At 38.4% G+C, this 24,215-nt stretch overlaps 1 protein-coding gene across 2 annotated transcripts in view; it reads left to right on the top strand.

Annotated features, from left to right (window-relative positions):
• The window catches only part of LOC121985259 (elongator complex protein 2-like), a 30,597-nt gene that overhangs the window by 952 nt on the left and 5,430 nt on the right, over positions 1–24,215 (top strand). For both annotated transcript variants that reach the window (XM_042538593.1, XM_042538594.1), the window contains exons 3-9: positions 1,421–1,506; positions 4,109–4,262; positions 5,283–5,443; positions 5,509–6,177; positions 6,317–6,632; positions 12,244–12,461; positions 16,882–17,059. In XM_042538593.1, the coding sequence (XP_042394527.1) occupies positions 1,421–1,506; positions 4,109–4,262; positions 5,283–5,443; positions 5,509–6,177; positions 6,317–6,632; positions 12,244–12,461; positions 16,882–17,059 (1,782 nt within the window). The remainder of the gene's footprint in view (positions 1–1,420; positions 1,507–4,108; positions 4,263–5,282; positions 5,444–5,508; positions 6,178–6,316; positions 6,633–12,243; positions 12,462–16,881; positions 17,060–24,215) is intronic.

Genomic DNA, 24,215 nt, shown 5'->3' with positions numbered 1-24,215 from the left:
ATCTTGTTGTCAGTTATGAATATTCTTTGTTCGAGTTCATGTATGATGATGGGTAGCAATTCACAGAGCCATTTTTTTTTTTTTAAATTTTAATTATAGGGTTATATTTTTCAAATGTTTTGATAGACACTTACTTGTTCAGACAATTATTCACGTGTGTGAGCCATGTAATTTGAGAAATTAGGTGAATTTCCTTCTCAGTGCATTTTTCTATTAAAGTATTTTGTCCAAATTTCATAAAGATCAAGTGTCTCCTTTACTGTTTCCCACCAATTTCTAACCATTCTTTATAAAAATCAGGAAAATGCAAAAATGTAAATAGTAGAGCTCTGCTATGGTTACCCATGCAACCATCTATTTGTCTTGTAGTTAATAGTACTGCTACCAACTTTAATTGGATATATTTGTCGTTCAGTATATTGCCACTAATAAGTGGGGTTGCAGGAGCGTTAGATTGTGGAGTAATGAACCTCCATGCTTTATAATCAGATGGATCTCCATCTTCCTGATTTAGTTTGAGAAGTGGCACCATAAAGGTCTTACTCTCAAAGTATGTACCCAAATGGACATATGGATGTCTATCAATGTGAAAAATGCCCTCATTAAATGGTGTTTTTTGGGAAAATGAAACAAACTTTTAGCTAGCATTATCGCTGAACTGATTACCACCTGGTTCACTGTTTTATTGATTGATTGTACAGGTTCAACAGCTTAAATAAATACTTTTCTTTTATACGAGGCCTTTGATTAACCCTTGTTTGAACTACTTCAGTCAGCTGAATCTTCTGCCATTTTAGTTTTAGATACATATCTGCCTTGGGTACATTGATAAGTGGTTGGGGCTTGCACGTCTCAATTGCCAATATATCCTAAGGTTGAAAGAGAGCAAAATTGCAAGTCTATCTCCCAAAAAGGGCAATATCTTGATGGACCAACAAGTTTAGATAAATGTTCAAATGCCCTCATTAGCCCTCAGTTCAACACGAATAAAGGAACAAGTTTGATAACAAAAAGAAGAATAAAAAGGCCAAAGGCATGATTGTCATGGTCAACAAGTTTAGATAAATGTTCAAATGCCCTCTTCAGCCCTCGGATGAAAAAGAAGAAAAACAACAGTTTTAGGCATAATTGTCCTGTCCATGTTTTCCTTCACTTAGAGAGTTATTAAAGTAGAAGTTGGCAATCATCTTGCTTTATTCTACAATGACTTGATGAAAATTCTCACCTTCAGGCACCCCCAATACAACATGTCCCACATACTGCAACCATTTCCTGAAGCAAGGAAAGACTTTTGTATTTATTTCTTCTCTTTTTCTTTATTGTAAACTCACCTGTCAGAAGCAGAATTAGAAGCTTTTATATTCATGTTATTTTTTTTTCTAGCTTGCTGAGCTAACATTTCATAATATATCTGTGACAGTTCTAAATGCAGAGGTGCATTATTTGCTCTCAGGAAGTTCTGATGGTCTACTTGTGGTGTGGGAAATGCACCTCAAAAGAAGAGAGGTCTGTAGTGACTAGCGAGATAAATTCTACATGTTTCTGCAGTAATCAAATCAATTAGTGCAACCTCTGCTTTTAGTTTCTGTCTTCTGTGTTATCAGAGAACATCCTTTTGTTAATCATCCTTGATACCATAATTGGTACAAAACGGAAGCTCAATGTTGTTGGCACTGCTTTTCTGGGAGTACTACACCAGTTGCAGTTCTGAAATCAATATGAAAAACAGGAAAATTCCTAGAGAAAGGCTATTTTTCCTTGTATTTGTTGAACACTTGACTTTGTAGCCTTAGTCATTCTAGATTATCAAATGGAATTCCACAATTAAGAATTAAAATATGTAGATTGTTTCCTTTCCTTGAATTTTGAACATTTGGAATAGTGATTAGTCAACCAACTTTAACAAGACGGAAGTCTTATTTTCAAATTGTGCTGTTAATAATATTTTCTCATCACTTCATGTATTGTGTTTGGGCTAGTCAAGTCATCCTGTGCATGAAGGGGAGTGTTAAGCATACAACATTGTGCTCTTTCCTTGCAGCATGAGCTTTGGGGGGTAAACTGTTAACCTATCAATTTTAATAACTACAACCAGTGTTTTGAACACTGGCCCAGGAGAGTGAATGTGCTAGTCTCCAGGTGGCCATTTTCCAAATGAATTTTTGGTAAAACTAGAAGAATAACACTACAAAACTAGAAGAATAACACTACCTAGATCGGATCGAATTAGTCTCCGGTTCTTGGCTGAACTGGTTAAACTGATCCAGTCTGGTTTTTTCAAAACACTGGTTGTAACTTACAATTAAACTCAGCAATCACAAGGGGTTCAGTAGAGGATTGGATAATGACAAGCTTGATAAAGAACAAGACTTGCATACCACAATTTTGACTTATGAAAGAAATCAAGTTATCTTTTACTAAAATGATTTTGAACTTAAATTCTTGACATATAGTTTGTGTATTAAGATTTTTATAGAACATATTTCAGATGATGCTCATGTTGAATGGAAATCTATTAGGATCTAAAAGAACATTGTTCAGTTTGTTTGTATGAATAACGTGTTTATCCCTTGCTAGTAAAAGAGGCTTCGATCATATGAATCCGTGAATGAGTTAACCACATTGCTAACAAACTCTTCTGTTTTTCATAGTTTCAGGGAAGTTACATGGACTAGGAACTGGTAAAATCTAGTAGGCATATGTCATGCCCAGCTTGACTCAAATTTTTTAAAAACCTTTTCTTGTGGAGGAAATTATCTACATTGTTAAAATTTAAGAAATAAAAGTTCATTACATTATGTTTATATACAAAATATCATATAGGTTCATCATAGACCCATGGTCTGGCTAGTTTTAACATCAAATTGCCATCTCTCATAACTAAAGTAGAAAGGAGATATTACTTCCAAATATATAGAGAGAATTATGTTTCATAATTTATGGATGAAACAACATTAGCTTTCTGTTAACTAAATGATATTATTTCAACCAAATCAATCAATAAATAATATTTTATTTTAAAGATTGACATTGTATAATGATGTTATATGCAGGGAACTTGTATATGCTCAAACACATCTTCTCACAAACTCTTTAGGTTCTCTTCCAGTTATGGACGCTCACAAAATTTGCTAGTTCTCTAGCCTTTAGGTTCTATTCGAAATATTCTCCATTCCTTTTATCTAGCATGGTTTCAGCCAAGGTTTAAAATTTCGACCCGTGCCGAGATTTTGGTCTTGGATCGGAACGATACGGTTTCGGTACCGTATCGTGCCGTGCCGTGCTGATATAGTTTTGATATTTTTTAAATATAAAATATATTAATTAAAAACTAAAATATTTAACATAAATATTTAAAAAATAAACAAGATAAAAAATAATCTTTTAAAAAAGGAAAAGATATGAAAATAGATAAATAAATAAATAAATAAATAAAAATTTTATTATATTTTTTAAATTAAAATAAATGAAATATAAAATTAATTAGATAATTTTATTAGGGTTTAATAAAGTCTCTTTAGATTATCTCCACCATAATTAGGAGTTGATTAAAAAAAATAACCTAAGTTTAATTAAAAAAAATTGAAATCTGACACCACTCGTGAGCTTGCACGACTTTGGTGTTGTCGCAAGGTTGCGCGACCAGCCATAGCTGCGGGGATTGCATGACTCCTTCGACACGACCACGTTGGTCGTGCGACCCCTATGCAGTGACCGCAAGATCGCACGATGCCTTCACGGTGGCAGCGGAAGGGTTATGCGACCTCTCCGCTACTGTTGCAAGGTCGAAGGACCCCTCTGCTGTGACCATGGGGTCGCGCAACATGTCACACCTGTCGTGGGTCTAGTGCCGGAGTCGTGCCAATGCTGGTCACCGAGTGGAACGAGACGTTTCGCCCGTTTCGACCGTTTCGGCATGACACTTTAAACTATGGTTTCAGCTTCAGTTCAATATTACTTTGGGTTGAACTTCAGTTGGTGCTTGTTGCTAATATTTCTAGTACCTCTTACATATTCTGAGTATTCACAGACAATTATGTGTATAAAATGTATATGCAATTAGCTAACTTGTTAACCCTTGGATTTTATTTTAATGGTTCATATACAGTGGAGAAGTGTATTACAAGTATCGGAAAGGCATAAGAAAGGCATTACATGTCTAAGTGGATTGATGATTTCTCCTACTAAGGCTATGTTTGTTTCTACTTCTTCAGATGCTCTCATTTGTACATGGGAACTGATTTTTCCATCCAGTATGTCAGGTAAGGCAACATTAAAAACTGATTTAAGTTTTTCTAACGGTTATTAAAATCTTACTGAATAAATGGGAAACAGAAAGCATTTCAATTTTCAAATAATTTTCTTGGTGCATGACTAGTTTACTGAACATCTTGAAGATTCTAGTAGGGAGTAAGAGAAAATAATAGTAAACAATAATCAATCATTATTGTTTTTACGTGTCAATGACATTTTCTGGTGACCTATGCATGATAGTCAAGATTGTGTTATGGACCTTAGCATTTTACGATCAAAACTAACTTGAATTCAAGTCACAAATAGGATCTAAATTGTGATAAGATATTATGAACTTACAATCTGATCCAATTCTACTTTCTGTTACTATGTAGGATTTCAAAATCCCAACAACCATGACTAGATAGAAATGTACATGCAACTCATCATGCATGCAACTCAACGATTTAATGATTGATTTTAGAAGTTGCTTCTTTATAAATAGGGGACTTTGAATTACATAATAGTTTCATATATTTACTACCAAATAAATTTATTTATGCTTCATGAAATTCAAATGCTACTTATTAAAATGTTTTATTTAGTAGTTATATATTGCAATATCAAATTCTATTCTAAACTATTTTAATTGAAAATTTCAATCTTACGATCCTATGCTCCGATCAATCCTGTGCTCCAATACTAGGATTTGAAACTATCGGACATCTTCTCATTCCTAGGTAGGATCTGGCAAGCCTTGGTTCCATGTCCTTGTGTCCTGGAAATATGGGAATTTAAATGTCAAATCTTTTCTTAACTATAACTTACTTTGTTCTTTTTAGTTGTGGGTCATTTGCACATTCAATTTTTTTTTCAGAACTGTTAGATATGTATATTTATAGAATACACAAACTTGGTAGACTTGTGCATTGAGCTGTTCCTTCAACATTTTTGCACTATTACAAAAAAATATTTAACTTGTTGCCGCATTATTATTTATTACTATTGAGTTTTGACCAATGATTGTGCTGTTCATTGACTTCTAATAGGGGATTGCAAAATTTCCTGTTTGGAGTCTTTCTCTGTGGGTTCAAAGCCTATGGTTGCACTGTCCTTGGCTGTCTTACCAGGAGACACAGGCAAAGTTATTTTAGCCATGGGAGGACTAGACCAAAAGATTTATATTTACCTTGGCCAGTTTACTGGAAAAGTAAGCATAGTATTTTTCTGTTTTGTTATTTTGAAATCTGTAACTGATATATTTTCAACATTCAGTTTGTTCGTGTTTGTGAGCTAAAAGCTCATACAGACTGGATAAGAAGTTTGGATTTCTCTTTACCAGTTTGTTTAGATGGACAAAAAGAAAGTCTTTTTCTTGTAAGTTCATCTCAGGACAGAAGCATACGAATATGGAAGATGGTTATGTGTAGTTCTTTAGCTAATCCTCAAATGCCACTGAGGAAAGAAAGAATTGGCTTGGCATCATACATCGAAGGCCCTTTATTTATGGCCGATTCTAATTCCTACCAGGTTTCCCTGGAGTCTTTGCTTGTTGGGCATGAAGATTGGGTATATTCTGTCGAGTGGCAACCTCCTTTTTTTGATGGAAGTAAAGCTCATCAACCTATGAGTATTTTGTCTGCATCTATGGATAAGACAATGATGATATGGAGACCTGAAGAAAGCACCGGTATCTGGCTAAATGTGGTCTCTGTTGGTGAGTTAAGTCATTCAGCCTTGGGCTTCTACGGTGGCCACTGGGCATCAGATGGTGAGTCAATTCTTGCTCATGGTTATGGTGGATCATTTCATTTATGGAGGAACACTGGCGTGGATTATGAAAATTGGAAACCACAGAATGTTCCCTCTGGTCATTTTGCTTCTGTATCTGACATTGCATGGTCCAAGAATGGTGAATATATACTTTCTGTAAGCCATGACCAAGTAAGAACTTATCTTCATTACAGAGCTTTCTTATTGTGGTTTGTGCTAATTTTATCAATTGGATGCTTAGCTAGCAGTTGAAAATTAGTTTCAATTAGTTCATCTTTACTGAAACAGTGTGGCAATTCTTTATCTGCAGACAACTCGTGTGTTTGCTCCCTGGCATAGTGAAGCATCTCTTGAGGAGAGGATTAGTTGGCATGAGATTGCACGGCCTCAAGTTCATGGTCATGATATTAATTGTGTGGCCATTATACAAGGGAGTGGGAATCATCGGTTTGTCAGTGGTGCTGATGAAAAAGTTGCTAGAGTTTTTGAGTCTCCTTTGTCCTTTTTGAAAACACTTAATCATGCAATACAAAAATCCTGCTGCTTTGAAGACATTTGTGAAGTACAGGTATTGGGGGCTAACATGTCTGCTCTTGGATTATCGCAGAAACCTATTTATGCACATGGTGAGTTTCTTTTCTTTGCATTTCGACATAAATGAGTACGAATTTATTAGAAGATAATCAGCCTGGATATTGTTGGATGAGCTAATTAGTTAGCCATGAAGTAACTAGTTAGAACTGGATTTGGATTTGGGGTGATAGTTCTTCGCAATCAGGGAGAAGCTCTACATAAATTTGAAGAAACGCTCCATGACTGCATTTGTGATATTCTTGGGTTTGGTGGTGTCATCTAAAGGTTTAGAGGTAAAAATCATTCAACAATGGACACTGCCTAGGATACTACATTAAGTTAGAAACTTTTATGACTTTGCAACATTTTATTGGTGATTCATAATTTTTTTTTAGTACTATTATAGGCCCTATATAAAAAAAGGACAACCCGATGCACGAAGCTCCCGCTATGCGGGGTTCCGGGGAAGGATCCATTGTACGCAACCTTACCCTGCTTTTTGCAAGAGGCTGTTTCCAGGATTCGAACCCGTGACCTTTTGGTCACATGACAACAACTTTACCGTTGCGCCAAGGTTCCCCTTCCATTATAGCCCCTATAACTATGAAGAAAATGTCAGTCTTTTTAGGTCAACACAACTTATGGACCAACACAACTTTTAAGAAGTAAGGGAAAGATTGGTTGAAACACTAATTCTTTGGCTATTAGATTTTTCAAAGGTTTGTGAAGTGACATGTGATGCATCTATTTTAAGATTAAAGGCGTGATAAGCCAAGAAGACTATCCTATTGCATTTTTTAGTGAAAAGATGAATTAGGTAAAACAATAATATTCCACTTATGACAAAGAATTTTATGCAATAATTCAAGTTTTGTGCCATTAGTGACATTACTTCCTTTCACAAGAGTATTTTATTGCTTTTCGCCTGACATTACCAAGCCCTTCAATACATCAATGAAAAAAAACACAACTTGAAAAAAAACTAAGCAATTAACATCGGAAATGAGTTCCCATTTTACAAGGATATTCCTTCATAATTAAACACAAATCAGGTATTGAAAACAAGATAGCTAATGCACTAGCAGAGCAATATATATTCTTCTATGACAATACAAGTGGTGAGGTTCAAGCCTTGGTTTTCAATTTTGTGTTGTGCTAGTTTGCATGGACAAAATTTACCATTTTCTCTGCCGATTCCATATCGTTGCGGTCATATAATGGTAGCAAAAGGCGACTACGCTCACCCTCGTCAACTCGTCTGAGGGCCAATATGGAGGAGGTAAATCACGGGTGACTACTAACCTTTGGAATAGTGACTGGTGCATGAGGGAGGCATTTACCTCGGCTATGCCGAGATTCGAATCCAGACCTCATGGTGGCAGCACCTCATGTGATAGCCACTAGACCGTCCTGAGGGGACAAGAAATTCGACATAGTGGGCATCCAACCAATGGGAATTGAATCTTGCTTCGTGGGTTTCACCACCAAACCCATTTACTGTTCCGATCATATAATGAAATTGTAGCATGAGTAAAAATTGTAGACCTTAGTTTAAACTACTCAAGAAAGATTATCCTTTGTGTAAAGATTTTAACATTATATTTACTATCTTGTTTGTTGGATAGTGATGCGGTCCGAATCTCCCTTCCCGCTCCCAATCCTCTTGGTTCGGCTGCACCATCTAGTTTAGGTTCACACTGGTAGAGCCTTTAGTCCTTTGTGAGTTGTGACTTGTTATCCCTGAATGATTCCTACTGCGACTTGCCGTGTCCAAGTTGTTTGTCCAATCTGCAATGTCAACATCGGTCAGCGCAAGCCGCGTTGTCGGCTTTTCCCCTTCGATGCTTAAGTCAGCACAATGCTAAAGAGAAAGATTGCCTTCTTCAAGAAAAGGGCTTGAACCGGAAAGAAGAGAGTGCCTCCCATAGGAGGAGGGCTTTAGCAAGCTGAAAGAAAAGGGGCCTTCCAGTGGGGAAGGCCTTGAGCTAGAGTAAAATAGAGAAGAAGCACAATAATTGACCCAGTCAACCTACTGCCTTTACTCACAATGAGTGGTTTTGTCAAAATGGCCGAGAGCCCCTCTTGATCAACCTCTAGTTCCTTATATAAGGATGCAACACCTTTCCACGTGGAACAACCCATGCTTCTGTTGCCAGACTCCTTTGTGGGCGGAAATCAAGCTTTAGTGTGGGCGGGGGTATGGTCACAATCACCTCCAGTCAGCTTTAGTAAGAGACAAGATCTGACACATGTATGAGTCCTAGGTGCAAGGTTGACCTCTCCCTATGCTTGTTGTCTAGTCCGCTGAAGCCATTACGTAAGGGTATGTGGTTGACTTTGCCTCACCTCACATAATAACATGTATGCTTGTCACCTCACATAATAACATGTATGCTTGGTCTGCTGACATCACCTGATGAGAATCCATGGCTGCCTTCATCTCGACTGCATCACTTGTTTCGACCTTGGCTTTATCGCAGCTTCTTCCTTCAGGGTTAGGCAATCATTGGCAAGAATGATTAAGCAGAACCAGTAAAGGAGTCTGAGTCTATTAGAGATGTCCGCGGGTGAGAATATTCTCATAGCCTGGATAACGGAGGTGTCAGGGTCCAGGGAAGATATTCGCAGGTGAGGATATTCTTGTGATAGTGTTGTAAATGACGATAGGCGGTGGCGGATGATCAATAATCGCCTATCGGCTCGGCCGCCTAAGCGGTTGAATATTTTTTACTCTTTTTTATATGTAATATTATAAAGTCATTATTCTTATATTTACTTTTAATAAAATATATTAATAAAAAATAAAAAAATTAATCTAAATATTTAAAAATTTAAAATAAAATATTTGTTTAACTGTATATATATTAAATTAATAAAATAATTTTATCAGACTTTAATTAAGTGTATTTAAATTATCCTAATTATAGGTAGAAGATTAAAATTATTAACTTAAAGTTTAATTAAACCGAGTACCTCGGTAGGGTGACGAGTCCAACACGTCGTTAGGACTGCGTGATGTGTTTGCGCCTGTCGTCGGGCTCGGGCGACGCATTCAGCAGTCACAAGGCTTAAGCGACGCTTTCAGGCTCGTCGTAGGGCTTAGAAGATGCATCCAAACTCATTGTCAGGCCCGGGCGATGCGTCCGGATTTGTCACGGTGGTGAAATGACGGCGGAGGCGATTCTAGGCGCAGTGGTGGTACAAGGAGGTGATTTACCGCCTAAAGCCTCAGGCAAAGGCAATGTGATTGATGCCCGTCTTCTGCCTAGGCGGCCACCTCAGCCGCTATTTAGAACATTGTATCGCGACTTGGATGACGGAGGGGTCGGGGTCCATTGGAGATATCCACGGGTGGGAACATTCTTGCGGCTTGGATAATTGAACCACCTATTAGACTGCTGGTTAAAGAAGTGTTAGCAAGAATGATGTGATAAAATCACCGTCGGAGTCCATGGGAGATATCCATGGGTGGAAATATTCTTGCGGCCCGATGACGGAATGAGGATGTTCTCGAGTGGGGATGCTCCTGTGCTGTCAATTTGTTATGAAAAGGAGCTTAAGGGGTTTACCCGAGAAGGCACCTGTGCAGGTTTTTACTCGTGTTGGTTGACTGGGGTTGGTAGACCGCCACTCCTATATCTAAGCCATTGGCTGCTATGCCTCTCCGGGGAAGTCCCATAGGGGGTGTTCCCAAGCTGCAACATTTCCACGCTACAAACTTCCAGTCCATGAACTTTCCAGTACAGGAGCTTTCAAGTCCACAAACTTCCCAACCCATGAAGATTTGATCTCCCGGGATGTACCAAAAGGGGTTGTTCCCAAGACATGGAATTGCCGAGTCCACGAATTTCCCAGTCCACAAACTTCCCAAGGCATAAAGACTTGATATCTTGGGGATGTACCTAAAGGTGTTGTTCCCATGTCACGAAATTTCCGAATCCACGAACTTCCCAAGCCGTGATTTCCCAGTCCACAAACTTCCAAGTCCACAAACTTCCCAAGCCATGAAGACTTGATCTTCTTGGGCATGTACCTAAAGGGGCTGTTCCCAAGTCACGGAATTTCCGAGTCCATGAACTTCCCAAGCCATGAAGACTTAGTCTTTCTGGGGATGTACCCAAAGGGGCTATTCCCATGCTACGATATTTCCTGAGCTGTGAGATTTAGATGTACCCAAAGGGGTTGTTCCCAAGCTGCCACCTTTCCTAAGCCGTGAAGACTTAGTATTTCCGGGGATGTACCCAAAGGGGTTGTTTCCAAGCTGCCATCTTCCCTAAGCCATGAAGACTTAGTTTATCCGGGGATGTACCCAAAGGGGTTGTTCTCAAGTCGCCACCTTTCCCAAGCCATGAAGACTTAGTCTTTCAAGAGATATACCTAAAGGAGTTGTTCCCAAGTTGCCATCTTTCCTAAGCTTATGAAGACTCGGCCTTTCCGAGGATATACTCAAAGGGGTTGACCTGCCATCTTCCCTAAGCCATGAAGACTTAATCTTTCCGGGTATGTACCCAAAAAGGGTTGTTCCCAAACCACAGAGTCCTAAGGTCACATCTTGGGTTGTCTCGCAGGTACTCACACGGGCAGGTCTTTAGTACTTGCTAGGGTGGGGACTGCGAGACACATCATATAACATTTGGAATTCTTCAATTTTAACGGCGTAATGACTATCTCTTTAAGGGAACCTCACTTTGTTTCTTGAATACATCTCAATTCTATTGGCCTAGCTTTAAAGTAGATGTATATGTCACTTCCTATGTCACGCAAATCTAAGCATGAATTTTGTCCGTGGTTTATGTAGAACCATTAGAGGGCATAACTTCACAAGACAGTGACACATTTTATTCCATGATATTGCTTCATCTCCTTTTTATTACAACCTCCAATCCATCTTTGACATCATGAGTCAGAATATTGGCATAATACTGAACAATATCATTCTATTTAAAGACTGAAAAATTTGAGATTTTGAAAATGTCCAACAATTTCAATATTTGAAAGTTTTTGAGAAGTCGAAGAGTTAGTTGTAAAGTCTAAGATGCCAATGTTTGAAAGTCAATAAAGTCCTTAATTTAGTCAAGAATCCTTGTTATTTGCAAGAAATTCTAAGAGTTAATCAAAGTATATTTGTGAGTCTTTTGTGATTTGTTTCCTATGTTCTTAGAGTCCGCTTGTATAAAGATGTATTTGCAGTACTGCTAAAAGTAGAAAAATGGCATTCAAATTTTTTTTTTCAGATTGTGCGCTATAATGTGCCTAAGGTATGATGCCTAGGATTCTTAAAGTGTGATGTCTTAGTTTCTGTGTTTTCTTATGTTTTTTAAACTAAATTGTGGATTTCTACCCCACATATCCTCGAGCAATCAAACCCTCCTATTAGGCTAATTCACGAAAAAACACTATCAATATTAGCACTGGTATTTTATTATATAAATCATTACTTTTGTGCAAATATCATAAAATCCTAAATAACACTCCATGTCTAGTAAAATTGCTACAGCTTGTACCTTTGTCTTTAATAGCTAACTATACAATCACCAACCATAACTGTCTTTTCTTTCTACATACAAATTTGGTTTAGTGTGTTTAATACAGTACTGCAAGTGTTTCATTTACATTTTTCATCTGCGTTATGGGTAAATCTGATATTATTGTCCACATGTACAGCTACTGGTGAAGTTCCAAGCAGGCTTCAGAATGATGTTGCAGATTCTCTAGAAACAATTCCTGATGCTGTGCCTGCTGTTTTGACTGTGCCTCCAGTTGAGGAGCAACTTGCATATCATACACTGTGGCCTGAATCTCACAAGCTTTATGGTCATGGAAATGAATTGTTTGCCATCTGTTGTGATCACAAAGGAATGCTAGTTGCTTCATCATGCAAGGTATATGCTCTTAATGGTCCACTTCTATTGGTTACATAAAACATTAGTATATCAAGGGTAATACTTTTATCATCCAAGATACATTGAAGGAATGAAGATGAAACAATTATGATTGTAGGGCAAGATGGTGCTCCTATTGAGCTTTGACTTAAAACTAAGTAGTTTAAGTGTGTAGTTCTAATGTTTTTATTAAAATTTTCAATGACTTCCATGATTGGCTTTGGAGTCTGAACTCATAAAAACAAGTGACAAGGTAGTTAAATGTATCTTAGGTCACACAACACAAGGTGATTTAATGGATACTATTAAAAAATAAATAGTTAGATTACAATTTGATTATAGGTCTTAAAGAACAATGCTATATTGATATACACTATTTTAGGCATTTATGGGATGAAATGGTGCTGCGGTAGGACATCCAAATTGTCACCCAGCACCTGTGGTTCGAACCCCAACTACGACATATTTGCAGAAATTTTTTCTCCAAATGGGGGACGTAATCAAAGGATGGTGGGCTTCTGGGATGGCCGCCGCGTGCGCTTCCCGATTTACCCTGTGGCTGGTGGGAAACATCCTTGGGACTGAGCCGGTCACCCCCGGGATAGTCAATGAGGCTAATTGAGATTATCATTTTAGATATTTCTAGTAAAGACTCCAAGCTACAAATGTCCAAGCAAGGTCTGCACAGTTGTAATTGCTAAACCACATGGAGATTTACACCCTAAAAGTGGCAAAAATAAAGTTACTAGTGTTGTAAATGGCGGTAGGCGGTGGTGGTCCGGTTAGTGATCGCCTACCGCCTTTGCATCCTAGCCGGTTAATTTTTTTTTTACTATTTTTATACATAATTAAATAATATATTAACTAAAGGATAAAAAAATTAAATAAAGGATAATTTTTTTTTAAAAAATTACTATAAAATATATTAACTAAAAATAAAAAAGTTAATCTAAATACTTTTTTTAATAAAAAAATTAATATATATATATATATATATATAGGATAATTTTATTGGGCTTTAATTAAGTTTATTTAAATTATCGTAATCATGATTAAAATTATTAATCTAAAGTTTCGATTAAAAAAAAACCTATTCTATTCGGCGATCGACTTCGGTGTTTCAGCGTCGGACGCAACGTGTTTGGACACATCGCCTAATCCCGACGACGAGTTCGGACCTGTCGTGCGTGCTCGGATGCATCGCCCGAGTCCAGCGATGCGCCCGGACCCATCGCCCGAGTTGGAATCGGAAACACTTTACCATCGCCTAAACATAAGGCAGTGCGGTTCAAGGCGGTGGGTGAGGTCCGCCTCCTGCTTAGGCAGCCGCCTCAACTGCCATTTAGAATACTAAAAGTTATTGAAATAGAAAATCTGAATATATAATTATAAAATTTGTAACATAGTATTAAATGCCACAAAGGTTTTTTTATCTATTGTATATGGGTGACTTTAGATAGTTGAGAAGACAAACACAATTTGATGATGATGAAATTCAGTATGATGAACCTTTCTGAAAAACGGATGGAGAGAAGAATGAGATAAAATAAACAGTTCTAAAAATTATTTTTCATGCCTAAATGCAAATCTCATTTATAATAAGATAAAAAATTGGAGGAATGCAAAGAAAAGAAGTGTTTGCATATAATTTTCATCCAATTGGGAAAACTGATGATAAAAACCAAGTTGTTATAATAGACTTTAGAGAGGAAATGAATATCTAGTAGCTATATTAATGTGACGAAGAACATACATGATAGCAAAGTTTTCAATATTAATGCTACCAAGAGTGCAATATATAATTTTTCTACAATTGTCAGGTTATGCTACTCTAATCTAGATGAACTTACCAGCCATATTAAGACAAATCACAATATTTTTAACAATAATCTACTAATTGATGAAGCTGTAAATAATTAAATTTTTTTTTAATTGTGGAGTAAAATTTGGGAAAGTAAAGGGATTAAATCAATTAGAACTAGACTAAATATAAGAAATGCAATTTCACGAATAACAAAACTTATGAAATAATAGTTAAGATGGATGGATTTAAAAGATATCTTGGGTTTATAATTCATCACGGAAATATTGACGAATATATAATTAATTAGATCAAAAGTGACTATTTGGATGGAGAGGAGTTGTTAGAGTTCTGCTTGATCAACATGAGACGTTATGCTAAAGAAAAATTTATGAGTTATGGTATGATATCCATACTTTATGGATTATAGTATTAGAAAATTAGGATGGAAACCCATAAAAAGTTAGTGTGGCAAATACTATTGTAGCAAAATGTGATTATGTTCACTCTAGGCGTCCCTCAATGTTTGTCCCCAGGTTAGGTGAAGGTAAATCATGGGGTCAGTTTATAGCCAACCGCTAAGTTGGTTAGGGGGTGGGAGGGATTTTTTTTCCGAGGGCATACGCTCATTGGGAATTGATCCCTTGCCTCCATTGTAGCAAGTCTGCCACCCTCTAGCTAACTGGAGTGTGGAGGGGAGAGGGGGATGCCAATATCAATTCTTCTAATTGACATTTAAGTGGGCAAATATTGTATAGGAATTAGTGAATGTCAAAAAAAAAAAAATAACTGAATCAATATAATCACATTTAGTCGGAGCTGAAGCCAATTTAGAGGGGGATGCCAGTACCAACTCTTCTCACTTTCAGTCGTGTCCATTTGATTCCTTTGCATGAATCTAGCAAATCCCAATTTATTGACCGATTGTGCTTGATTTCTTCACAGAAATCGTATTGTCGTGTTTGCTGATTCAATCCAGCTAAATGAATACATATTGAGATCAATGGAATTTGTGAACCATGGTATTTAAAGCAATGCGATGATCCAATATTTAGAATTTCACTGTTGCTGTGAATTTTGTTATAATCAAGAATATCATCTTGATGCCAAGCTGAGCCAACACTCGGCAAGGATCAACACGAGTCTAATTGTGCTGACATGGTTTTGAATTGGGGATTGTCTTTGATTGGTTTTCTGCTTGAGCAGATTATGAATGGGACTGCATAATGACTACATATGACTCCATCTGACATGTGGTTTACATCTCCAATTTTAATACTTATTTATTTTCCTTAATTGATTTAAGGTAAACCAAATTTGCATAAAACCCCAAGCTACACTATTTAGTATCTTATAACTTGTTTGTTAATTTGAACATTTGATTTGGTAGTGATAAATAGTTTAACTTATATATATATATATATATATATATATATATATATTCTAATACTGACCATATCTTTCTTTGCATATGGCCTCATGTACTATGCAATTGATCTACCATATATTATGGACATAAACATTTTGAATCCTTGTAATTTGATTAAACTTTCATAGAAACCACTAAACAAAGTATAACAAGCACCTTACTAATCTCATATTACGAGTTTGTATTAATACCAAAATGACTCTTACATTGGATGAGTGCATTGGTCCTTGCCACATCAAGTGAGATCAATATGATATTTTTTTTTCATTACGCAGATTAAATACTATTTTTAGGACAGTTGGTACTTGAATTGGTTTTGCTGCATGTCTTATCATTATATCAATTGAAAATTAGAAGTTGGACTAATTAGGGATGACAATGGGTCGAGTTTGGATCGGATTCTATATCCTCCGTCCTTATCCCTATCGGGTTTTCAACTTTTATCCCCATACTTATCGGGGATCGGATATCCATTTCCATACTCATCCATCAGAGGATTGAATATCGTCTATATTAATATTTTTTCTCATTTCATTCAACTACCATCATTCAATAAAAGCATATTAGAATTAACATCATATTAAAAAAAACATAATTAAAAAAAAAAAGATGATACATCTATAGTTAGTGAGTTTTGAGAGAAGAAAATTTTCTGTAATATATATATATATATATATATATATATATATATATGGGTATTCGGGTTGGGTATGGATAGGATTCTACTAGACCTGCCTCTATACTCGAATACCCATACCCGATTATTTAATTGGGTCCAAAAAAAATTCCTCCATACCCTCTTTCATTCGGGTGGGATATTGAATCCTCCATCGGATTAGGAGTAAATTGCCATCCCTAGGACTAATATAGCGGGAATCTGAGTACCTGTAACACCTGTGCATGTAATTGTGTGTGTATTTGCCTGTACTTTTGACATTGTATTCAATGTTCTAGAATGAAGATCAGATATGTGTGTGTGTGGCCGATATGGGTAAAACATGTAATTTTTGCCTGTACTTTTGACAATGTATTTGATGTTCAAGAATAAAGATCAGATAATCTCGCTCATTGATTCTTACGCTGTTGCTCAGTGTGTAACAGATATATCTACGTAAACTTAGTGAATCTGGATGCTAACAGACTCCATTTCATTGAGGTTTTATTAAAAGCTCCTTTTCCTTATCTTGCAGGCTCAATCAGTAGCTGTGGCAGAAATATGGCTATGGAAGGTTGGATCCTGGAAGGCTGTTGGTCGCTTGCAATCTCACAATTTGACAGTTACACAGATGGAATTCTCCCATGATGACTCTTTCCTTTTATCTGTTTCAAGGGATCGCCATTTTTCTATCTTCTCAATTGATAATTCTGGTATGTTAGACTAATTTATGAGGTTAGGTTTACTTTAGTTATCTAAAGGCAAACATTACAATTAAATATTTCAAAAATATCATGATTGATGAGCTTTTTGTTGGCAAAGTTAAATTTCTTACAACCAAATATCATTAGATGAAAGTTGGATAAACTTGGATTGAGCATCCATAGACTATTATAATGTTCTATTAATTGCGATTATTAGGCTCAATTTGTTTCCTTGGAAAGTAATTTATTTATTAATTTTTTCTTAAAAAAATCTTTTTAGTGAGGTTAGATCATTTTCTATTGTTTGAATGTGATACTAAAATCTATTGGAAAATATTATTTTATTTGGAGCATAAAGGGAAAAATATTTTTCCCTTCTCTAGGTCAGGCTGGATGAGTTAGTTGAGTGGGCTAGTTGAGTTGATCACGCGTGGGTGCCTCACCTAGCTTGTTCAATGCACTCAACATGATTACCCTACCCAGTCTGACTGACCAGCTTGGATTGATTGGCTAGCTTGGACCAAACAATTGACTCGTCTGGACCAATTGAATTGATTGGGCTTGTTGGATAAAAAAAACTGGACCAATCAACTCGACTGAATTGAGACAAACAGATCTCCCTTGATCACCTGGCTTGACTAACTCACTTAGCTTGCTTGGAACAATCGGCCTAGGGTGGCCTAGGGTGGATGGTAGAGAGGAGCTTATTGATGGAGTGAATGATTTACAAATGAGTGAAATAATGAGTTCTGCTCATTTCCAAAAATAGATTTTGCATCTGAAAGTGAGCTTATAGATCAGCCTGCTCAGAAATTAGATTATTGTACATAAATCATGACAAATGAAAAGTTCCCAGCATTTTTCATCTGAGATAATATATTTGCTTTGGAGCAAATAGTATTCACTGAGCAACCTAACCAAGATATATTTTTGTGTATGCTTACCCTATTTGTCCTCTAATGGTCAAACCATGTACTAATCTGAATATCATTTAACTTATTTTAGATTTGTACTGTAATCCATTAAAACATTAGATACCTACCTGATTTAATTAGAGAAACAATTTGCAATGAAGAAAATTTCAACTACATTTTTCCTGATACAAAAGTCCCATTCAACAAGTTACGGTTAAAGATAAGTCGATGTAGCATAATGGGAATACTGGAAAAATAAATTTGCAGCAAACTGCTGTAAGTAGCTTAAGCTGGAGAAGCATAAGTAAATCTAGCAAGTTTTTTCCAATTTTTTCTATACCATTCTTATTAATAACCACCATAGCAGTTTGACATCTGCCATATAACTTATGATAATATTTCTCAGTGACTGAAGCATTATAACTAACCAAGGAAAACTTGCTTTATTTTTATTTGACTGACGATTCCTTCTCAATTGAAAAATATTCTTCAGAATTTGAACTTAGCTTATACATAAAAGCTTGTAATTTTATTTATAAAATCTCCCATCGCACTCCAATTCCATGCTAATTTTGGAAAATATTATGTTCATAAGTGTCACGCCCCGGAGGAGTCTCTATCCGAAGAAATTTCGGCAGCATCTCCCCTGTACGGCGGACAATCTGAAACTTTTCTACAAGCACTATATACCTCAGCCACATGCGGCTGGAATAATAACAATAAAAGAAAACAAACACCACGCAGTTAATATCAAATTCAGCCTCTGGTACAACCATGTGATTAAAAATAAAGCGACCCACTACAAAACAAAACACAAAAGCTGGTCGGCTGACAACCAATAACAAATACAAAATACCATAACAACATCAACACTCAAAATAAAACCGGAGTGAGCTAAACAAACCGATACATAAAACAAACAAAACATACGTGAGACCGATAAGTCTTCCGATGTGGCGTGGGGACCAGCAGACAGGATGCTCCAAGCGACACCATAAATAACCTGGTACCTGAAAAGATAGTGTGAGCGGGGTGAGTTCAACAACTCAGTGAATACCAATGGACGTGAGTAGTAAGATATATCTAACAAGAATAAACATGGAATACGACTTCCTAATCATATATAGGGAATATGCGAAACTGGCGGTACTCACCAGGAACTCCTATCCGGACAAAAGGGTCGTCAAACCAAAGTGTCGATAATATCTGGTCAGTATGCATCAAACAAAATGCGAACGAATCGTGAAACACAATCGTAAGAATATAATACATCATGCGTATGATGCTAATGATGCGTCTGGTCACCACGGCGATCGATCATCTACACAAATGGCGAGGCCAAGGTGGGTAGAAATAATGTCACTCTGTCGTCGCTCACGATGGTGGCCAAGTGGACGGGATGTTGTCGAGATACTCATCCTGTGACCCCAAATCATAAATGGGGAGCTCGATGCTCTCATCTCCGTGCAGATGGCGGGGAGGACATCTCTGGCTACCGTCGCTGAGTCACGACCAGCGGAGCCAAACAGAGTCCACCGTCAGCCGGCTACACGCTGAGATAAATGATGGGCAGAGTGGCTGTAGAGATAAGAGCCGGATAGGGCGGCTATAAAGATAAGTGCCAGGCAGAGCAACTATAAAGATAAAGTCGGGCAGGACGCCTGTGGAGAAGAGCCATACAGAGCGGCTATAAAGATAAGTGTTGGGCAGAGCAACTGTAGACATAAGAGAAGAGTAGTACAGCTGTGGAGATAAGTGTCAGGTAGGACGACTGTAAAGATAACTACCAGAATAGTATATGTAGAATAAGATCAGCATAGAAAATCCATATATACATAATATGGGTACCACAATATCAGTAGGTCAAATCCACGGATCTAGGGTATACAAGTCCTCTAAGGTATAACAACCTAGATCCTAAACATATCCCTCTTCCATAGCATGTGTACCAACAATATACACAGATCAAAGAATCAAGGTCTAGGCACACGAATCATATATGATATACAAATAGAGGTACACACGTCAGGTATGGTATAAAAACCTAGGTATCAGATAATCTAGATACACATGGCAGAAAAATAAAATCCAGAACCTAGTCCGAACCTCAGTAGGTATGGTATGTCACTTACTCTAGAAACCAAGGTACTCATGGCAATAATCTTGAAACATAAACATGGATACATAACAAACGGCCAACAGATCATGGTATGGGTATCAAACCGTGACATACCAAGGCAAACATGATCATTGCTTGCAGCTATAAAATACTATGCATATCCAATAGACAATATCATAAAGATAAGTCAAGAGGTACCCGCCTCCAATGTAGTTCGAGCTAATCAACCTCTATGTCAAAATGCTCGCCCCGAATCAACGTCCTGTAATAAATCGTACAGTTTAGCTAAGTTATTTATAAACAAATAGCTAAACAAATTCCTAATCCACCGACATCTAGGGTTAGCTTCTTTAACCCTAATCACACCATTAGATTAATTCTAAACCTAAGTTAACAATTATTGCTAACACAACTAGCAATTATCAATCACAAAGGTCAAACCTTTAAACCTTACCTCAAGTTCCACAGTCGTTCCTGCTGCTGGAATCATCTTCTCTACCCGGATCAAACTGCTGTCCACAAATCAATATCCTTAAATTAGCAACAATCTAATATAAATTACAACTAGAGCACGACAACAACAAAGATGGGACCACAAATCATGCAACAACCTAATCTTACCTCCCTGAACCACACTGGTATCAACCGGATCAAAGATGGATACCATGAAAACAATCAGGCATTCAATGCTATGGTAGCCAGAATCCTGTGGCCAAATCCTAATTACGCACTGTCATCTTACCTCCAAATACAATGCACTACTTCCGCTCGAAGCAACTAATCAGAGACGAGAGTCGAGATCAAGTGAAGTCACTGCCTCTGCGAGATGTGGATCGACACCATGTCACGAGAGGAGGCAGCTAGGTTTGGTCAACCCTCCTTTACTTGAAGGTCTGCCCGGACATGGCAGCAACTCGGGAAGAGGAAAAAGGCTCGACAGCAAAGAACTAGGGCAGAGGGCAGAGGAAAAATGATCGCAATGTTGCTCGGCGCGAGGAGACTGAGACTCGGTTTCTGCTCTCTCGTCTGCCGGCGTCGGCTGTAGCAGTAGGTGGCGCTAAAAAGGGCAAACCGCGGCTAAGGCGTTGCAAGAAGGAGAAGAAGTGAGAATCAGGCGAAGAGGAAGGCTCGGGTGCAAGCTAGGGCAGAGGAAATCGGCGCAGGGAATGCGTCGGGTTGGAGAAACTGCCGCGGGCGGCCGCAGTTAGGGCAGATCGGTTGCGAGGGGAAGAAGCGCGAGGAACGGCGTCGGGGAAGAAAGAAAAAGAAAAATGGAAAGGAAAAGAAAAGAAAAGAAAAAAAATAAACTTTTCCTCATTTAATTGGGTACCTTAAACAGGCCTTCCCAAGGGCCCAAAGTTATCCTCGTAAACTCGTCCATACGATCTCGGAAAAATTCCCAGAAAATTTCTAAAATTCCGGAAAATTCTCTTATCTTTATTCGCCATTTTTCGGTATTTTACATTCTCCCCCTCTAATAAAAATTTGGTCCCCAAATTTCGTTATCTACCATCAGCAAATACTTACAACAGATAAAGAGTATAATTGCTGAACGGTAAATTAAATCACATACCTCGAGTGAAAAGATGGGGGTATCGAGCTCGGATAGTATCCTCAAGCTCCCAGGTAGCCTCCTCGTCCGAATGATGCTGTCATCCGACTTTAACAAGTCGGATAGTCCTGTTCCGCAACTGACGCTCTTTTTGGTCTAAAATCCGTATCGGAACCTCCTCGTAGGTCACGTCAGGCTGTACGGGAACTGAGATATCATTCAGCACATGCGTTGGGTCGGGTACGTATCTTCTCAGCATAGATACGTGGAATACACCGTACACCCTACCAAGGACGGTGGTAGTGCTAGCCAGTAAACTACCGCTCCAATCCTCTCCAAGATCTGGAAAGGTCCAATGTAGCACGGAGCTGGCTTACCTCTGAGGTCAATCTCTTCACCCCTTTTTATGGGTGAAACTCGCAGAAATACATGATCACAAATGGAGAACTCTAAGAGTCTCCGACTCCGGTCAGCATAACTCTTCTGGCAGTCCTGTGCCTCTGACGCTCTCCGTCTAATAGTACGGACCAACTCTGCTTAAACTGAGCTCTATAAGGTCCCAACAACTGGGCCTCCCCAACCTCATCCCAGAGGATGGGTGTCCGACAAAACCTACCACATACAACGCCTCAACGGTGCTACCTGAACAGGCGAATGTAAGCTGTTGTTGTAGGCGAACTCTACCAATGGCAGATGGTCCTCCCAACTGCCTCCAAAATCCAATACACACGATCTCAGCAAATTCTCTAGAGTCTGAATGGTCCGCTCTGACTGTCCATCTGTCTGCGGATGGAAAGTTGTACCGAAATAGAGCTGCGTGCCCAAGGCCTGCTGCAGACTCTGTCAAAAACGAGACGTGAACCGAGGTCTCTATCCGAAATAATAGTCAACAGGACACCACGTGATTTGATGATCTCCCGGCAAAACAGATCTACCAATTGATCCAGGAAATCAATCTTCCGGATCACTAACGAGTGCGCGAAATTTGGTTAATCGATCAACGATTACCCAAATCGTGTCATGGCCTCGTCGTGTCCTCGGCAAACCTACCACAAAGTCCATGGTAATGTGTTCCCATTTCCACTCGTGAATAGGAATCCGCTAAAGTAAACCGGCAGATTTCTGATACTCGGACTTCACCTGCGGACAAACAAGACATCTTGCTACAAATTTCGCGATATCTATCTTCATACCGTTCCACTAGTAGGAATGCCTCAAATCTTAACACATGCGGGTCCCGCCTGGGTGGACCACAAATCGAAAGCGATGAGCCTCCTGAAGTAACTCCTGTAAGACCGGATGAGACTGAGGTACGCATAATCTGCGTCGGAAGTATATAATACCCTCCTCGTCTCGTGTGAACTCGGCCTGCTGCCCGGAAGCTATCGGCTGCCTATAAATTGTAAATGCTGATCACCAGCCGGGCCTATCGGATCCTCGACCTGATCGACGACTGAGCAACCATGGTAACTAGAATACCCCGCTCTGTCTGTCCCTGCTCCTCAAGGCCCAACTCGAAGAAACCCTGAATCAAATTCGTGACCACAACTCGGTGGTAAGCTAGAGTCCCTCTGGACTTCCTGCCGTGTGCATCGACAACCACATTAGCTTTTCCCCGGGTGATAGCTAAAGGTCCAAACATAGCCTTTAGGAACTTCATCCATCTCCTCTGTCAAAGATTAAGTTTCTTTCTAAGTGAACAGATATTTGAGATTCTTATGGTCAGTGAGAATCTCAAATGTAACATCGTACAGATAATGCTGCCAAATCTTCAAGGCAAAAATAAAGACGGTCAATCACAAATCATGTACCGGGTAATTCTCCTCATGCTCCTTCAACTACCGAGAAACATAGAAAACTACCGTGTCGTGCAACATCAAAACAGTGCCCAAATCCTGTAGAGATGCGTTGATATAGAGCACAAATCCGTCCTCTCCAAAAGATAAAACCAAAATCGGAGCCGACATTTGTCTCCGCTTCAGCTCCTGAAAGCTGGTCTCGTAATCCTCGAACCACGTGAACTTCACGCCTTCCCTGGTCAGACGTGTTAGTGGCATAGCTATCCGAGAGAAACCCTCAACGTATCTCCGGAAATATCGAGCCAAACAAAGGAAGTTGCGAACCTCTTCTATAAACTCCGTCTATTCCCAACGGTAACAACCTCGATCTCCTGTGGAATCACAGTATACTTCTACTGGTCATCATGTGTCCCAAAAATCTCACAGAAGACAATCCCAAAACACACTACTGATAATCACATATAGATGTTCTCGTCGAATCATCTCTAGATCTATGCAAAGGTAGTATACGTGACTCACCTCGGATCCGTAATAGATCACAACATCGTCCACAAAGATAATGGACACCTATCCAAACATCCTCGACATACCAGGATCATCGAGTCCCTGAAAACATCTAAGGCACCGCAAGCACTAATGGTAAAACCAAGACACATAATGTCCGTATCACAGACATTCCTAACAATAAGATCCCCAACAATAAACAGATCTAATCACTAACGATATATAATCACCAAAGAATAGAACCTCCAGTGTAAGAGCAATGCTCTATCACACGAAA

Source organism: Zingiber officinale, chromosome 5B (assembly GCF_018446385.1).
Source record: "Zingiber officinale cultivar Zhangliang chromosome 5B, Zo_v1.1, whole genome shotgun sequence".
NCBI classification, from domain to species: domain Eukaryota; kingdom Viridiplantae; phylum Streptophyta; class Magnoliopsida; order Zingiberales; family Zingiberaceae; genus Zingiber; species Zingiber officinale.
Note: the sequence above shows the minus strand (reverse complement) of the source record. Positions and strands in the feature narration are given on the sequence as shown.